This window comes from Camelina sativa, chromosome 4, assembly GCF_000633955.1.
Source record: "Camelina sativa cultivar DH55 chromosome 4, Cs, whole genome shotgun sequence".
In the NCBI taxonomy this organism is placed as follows: Eukaryota; Viridiplantae; Streptophyta; class Magnoliopsida; order Brassicales; family Brassicaceae; genus Camelina; species Camelina sativa.
Window position 1 is genome coordinate 10,756,229 of NC_025688.1, and position 4,586 is coordinate 10,760,814.

Consider the following 4,586-nt stretch of genomic DNA (forward strand, 5'->3'; position numbering starts at 1 on the left):
TGAATTTCAGAGTAAAATAAATTAGCATTACCTTGTTGTGGGCTGCGGATCCGCCATACTGATGAGCTAGTGTGTCGCCCATTCTCTCATACAACCCCATTAACGAAATAGCCAAAGGATCATCAAGTTCTATGGCTGGTACATCTCTAATTCCTAATACATGAATCTGCTGCCCAAGAGCAGCCCAACCGTATGCATATTGTGCTACATTTGTTCGGTCAAGGCAATCAATGCAATTGGTCCTAAGAACGCCACTTTGAAGCCTGGGTGGCTTGACATCACATTTTTCATTAGCAATATTCTTACTCCTACTAGATTTCTTCTCAAGGCTATCATGATCCTCATTATCATCATCAGAACTAGTGTGTGGAGATATATCTCCAGTGTCAGCACTGCAATTTTTAAACAGCAGAACTGTATCATTATCTGCTTACAAAATTATTTTGTAAAATCTATTTTAATTGCACCATCTCTGCCAGCCTGTCGTTCATGCTATTACAGTATTACTCATTTAAAATAAATTTTACAAACTACTGATAATCAATGACCATAGCCGAGATATCATCACTACGAGGAAAATACAATAATTTACATAAAAAGGTTCATCATAAATTAAATGAAGAAGAGGAAAATTGAGCAGACACCACAAAATATAAGTTGGACGAAAATATGATATAAACAAGTGATGGAAAAATTCAAGCTAGAGGACTTACTCAGAAGAAGAAGACAAGCTCATGTAACCCTCAATCTTCATGGCTGGTGTGACTTGATAGTAAAATAAACCTGTTAACATCAATGCACAGGCAGCTACTTTGCCGAGGAGTGCCAAGACATTTGTTGTTTTGCTGGAAGAAGGAGATAAAACAGAAAACTGCTTTTTATCTACAACAAATATATTGAAAGACTTTCACACGATTCCAGCAGCTGGAAGGGTGTATACGACAGATACCTCCGAAAATGTTTGTGCAGGTCCCAGTGGAGAAATCGCAAACGATTTTCCTCAGGTAAATCTTTGTTTATAAAGTCAATTGCATTAACAAACTCTTCTCGGAGGATTGACTCTCTAGGTCTCTTCTCTTTTGTCTATTGATTGTGAAAACAAAGGAACGATGAGGTGTGGATGCATAAGAAAAAATGATGACAGCAAGTGAGATACTAGGTGGATTAGACAACTCACCTTGATCAAGTTCAGAATAATGATAGGGTTTCCATATCGTTCTACAAGGTTATCAAAGTGAAGTCTAGTCGCCTCATAGTTTGGTTCCTTTTTTGACACTGCATTTGATAGAAAGCAGTCAAACAGAGAAGAGAGGAGGGAGAGACAGGGGGAGCAGTGCAGAAATTTTAGTGTCACAAAACTTACAGACTATGTCCGGCTTTAGATTCAGTCGTGAGGTCTCTTGTGACCAGAAAAGAGGGATTGAGCCACGATTCTGCACAACAGAACTCACTTGCATAGGGTGGTCTTCAGGAACATCTTCGGACACTATCTGCTCGGTCTCGACATCATTGGCAACATTGCCATTTCTGTTTACTCCTCGCTTCAAGTACCTAATGTGAAGAGATAATTACGAGAGAGTAAGAAGGATATCTATGAAAAAGAAAAAATGGTCATATTTCAAATAAGATGTATAGTTTACAACTCTTATTGTTGGGTATTGTGCAATGCTCTAGTGAGATATATCCAGATATGACTACCTATGCAGTCTTTATTTGGAAAATTTTACATTTAGTCTCTGGAGGCACGCCTTGCAGTGTCAATACATGCTTACCACAGAGCCTAAACTGCCTAACTAGGGAGTGAAAGAAATTGTTTACGACAAGAATATGACACTGGTACCAAACAAGAATATGACACTGGTTTTATCACTTTCTCTGTAATTTTAACCTTCTAAGTTTTTTCAAACACGCGCAGCACAAGTTGTAACAACGTTAATTTTTCTTTGAATATAATTTAACATTACATTCAAAAAAAAAAAAAAGAAATTGTTTACCTGGTTCCAGCATTATGACGGGAACGCCTAGCAATAAGAGTGATCTTAAAATCCCGCCCAGATTCAGAAAGAGAGGCCTACATGCAAAATGAGGCATGGTTCTTGAGTATCCAGGTGTTGAAGATCAAGATGCCAGTATACCATAATTACATATAACTGAAGTAACACGGCAATAGTCCCATAACTGATATAAAATGATAGAAATCTGTATGTGAAACAGAAAGCTTCTGACTAAGCCTTTGGTGCAATAAAAAATGATAAAACAAGATTTACAGGACTCTGGGTAATGGGTGTAAGACAAAAAAGAAGACATGCATTTTGAAATTTTCTTCTAGCAGTGAGCTGTCATTAAACATACAATTCTCACCTGCTTAAAGAAACCATAAACCAATGCTACAGTCCACAGGGTATTTTGAAGATGATGTCGGATTCCCCGAGTCAAGAACTCATTCCAGACAAACATTTTCTCATACAGAATATGTCCGGTCTCACAATTGCATACATTCTTCTGGTAACTTCTCATAATATTGTAAGAATAGCTGAAAAAGAAGTCTTTAGTAAGGTCCACCATAGACAAGAGTCTCTTGTATCTGTTCATCAACAAATTGGAAACAAAACATAAGAAAAGGTAAGGGTTAGATGACTTCAACTCATTAAAACGTTGAAAGGATGGAACGTCTACCGAAGTGTGCTTTCTTTGTTGAGGGAACAGAGAGAAGAATAGTGAAGAAAAATATGTTTAGCAACATTCCAAAAATAAACAAACAAAATATAACACAAGAAATCTCAACAACCTGTTTTCATCTCTTGAATTAGCAACGTTGCACTGCACAGTAGAATTTTGCAACGCAACTATCTCGCTCCTTGATACAGCGTAGACGCTGTGACCAAATATTTCGCCTATTTTTCTTCTTTCAGTTATAAGCAGCATGTAGTAGGGTCCCAAGAATCTAATGAAGCCTGAGAGAATATAGTAGTGTGAGAAGAAGCTCAAAATAAACACAACAATTGATGGACCTGTAAAAAAGAAGTTGAGAAAAAACACATACCAATGATACCATAACAAAGAGTCACAAGTTTTAGCCCACCCGTAGCCTTGTTCCCTTCGTGTATCCGTTTTAACAACTCATAGCACTCTTTCTTGGTATAAGGAGTCGAATCTTGACTAATGTTAAGCTCAGACGGATCAAGGCGACAGATCTTTAGTACTCTGTAAACTCCATTTCCATCCCAACCAATCATGTAAAAGTTCTGCAAATAGTATCATCAAAAGAGCACATTTTAAACGAAGAGACACACACCATAAGACTTAACAAGTCAACACAAACTGAAACTACCGTAGCTTCTGATCCCAAAATTGAAAAGGTGGAAGTTGTAAATTTACCGATTGAGTCTCGAAGAGTTTGAATTGCTCCTGCATAGAAGCGTAAAGAGAATGTGGTCCAGATGAGCCTAAACCAGCATCTTCCGTTGAAGACATAGCTGGAAAAGAAAGAAAGAAAAAAATCCACAATGCTCGTCGTCGATAATTCTTTTTGACTTTTAACAGATCTCCCCCCGAGCCGCTGGCTCAGGGAAATATTTATCGCCGGAGCATTCACCAGATCAAAGTTCCGGAATCAAACGTAACCAAATCAAACCTCAACGAAACGAAAACAACAATATTCAAAAGTTTCGTATCTCTCAGCTACAAACAAGCAACACATAAGATGCTTCCCTCTCGGAATTGCGTAAAAGCAAAATCGAAGAAATCCCCGAATAATTGTCCAAATTAAAGAAAAAAAAAACAAAATATATATATATATATAGAGAGAGAGAGAGAGAGCGCGATGGCGAAAACAGATCACAGAATCATCATCATGATCACTCAGGAAGTGGAAACAAATGATAAAAACGAAGGTCGGATTAAGCTGTTACGTAGGTGCCACAAAGAATGATCAATTCGTTACGAGAGAGAGAAGCTTTTTTTTATCTGACGAAGACGAAGAGAGAAAATGGAAAGAGGTGGTTGTTTGATTTTGGTTTTCTCGAGAACAAATTGGTAAACCGAGAAGGGTGCTAATGGAAACNGAAACCACAATTTATAATTTTTTTTTTTTTTTTTTTTTTGGTTTTGATGATCAAGTATTAATTTATTAATATGTACCCTGTTACTTATGTATTTTTCGGTTTATGAAATTTCTCGTGACCTAAGCGAGCTCAAGCTACAGCTGTATGGACACCAATGGAAGAGCTGCACCTTTGAGTTTTGACAACACAGTTGTTTTATACTTTTTTTCAAATCTGGATGATTTAGTTTTTATTTTGCTCATCTAAAGAAAAAATAATTGTGCTTAATGCTTCTACACTAGGAGATCTAGCGTTCGAGCTCCGGATAATACGATTTATTAATTGTGCAGATTAATGAAAGCAAATTTACAGACGATCTCCAGTGATGCGCAATTATCGCTATTCGTCGTGATTCTACATACACATGAAGGTGAGCATAGAGAAGGAAGGTGACCATCAAGAGCATGGAGCAGGAGAGTAAGAGTGTTTGTAGTGAATCTAATAGGGTCGAAAGAAATTGCCCATAGTAGAATCATATGTAAT

The 4,586-nt window shown here is 37.3% G+C and overlaps 1 protein-coding gene across 2 annotated transcripts in view; it reads right to left on the reverse strand.

Annotated features, from left to right (window-relative positions):
• Nucleotides 1-4,029, reverse strand: part of LOC104780227 (phosphoinositide phosphatase SAC3-like) — a 7,647-nt gene extending 3,618 nt beyond the window's left edge. The window contains exons 1-10 of one of the 2 annotated variants that reach the window (XM_010504730.2): nt 3,379-4,029; nt 3,044-3,245; nt 2,789-2,954; nt 2,362-2,584; nt 1,995-2,071; nt 1,364-1,551; nt 1,178-1,275; nt 950-1,083; nt 714-845; nt 243-392 (exon numbers count right to left, since the gene is read on the reverse strand). In XM_010504730.2, the coding sequence (XP_010503032.1) occupies nt 243-392; nt 714-845; nt 950-1,083; nt 1,178-1,275; nt 1,364-1,551; nt 1,995-2,071; nt 2,362-2,584; nt 2,789-2,954; nt 3,044-3,245; nt 3,379-3,474 (1,466 nt within the window). In that variant the 5' untranslated portion in view covers nt 3,475-4,029. Of the gene's footprint in view, nt 1-31; nt 393-713; nt 846-949; nt 1,084-1,177; nt 1,276-1,363; nt 1,552-1,994; nt 2,072-2,361; nt 2,585-2,788; nt 2,955-3,043; nt 3,246-3,378 lie in introns of both variants that reach the window. The other variant, XM_010504732.2, reaches the window with a different exon arrangement.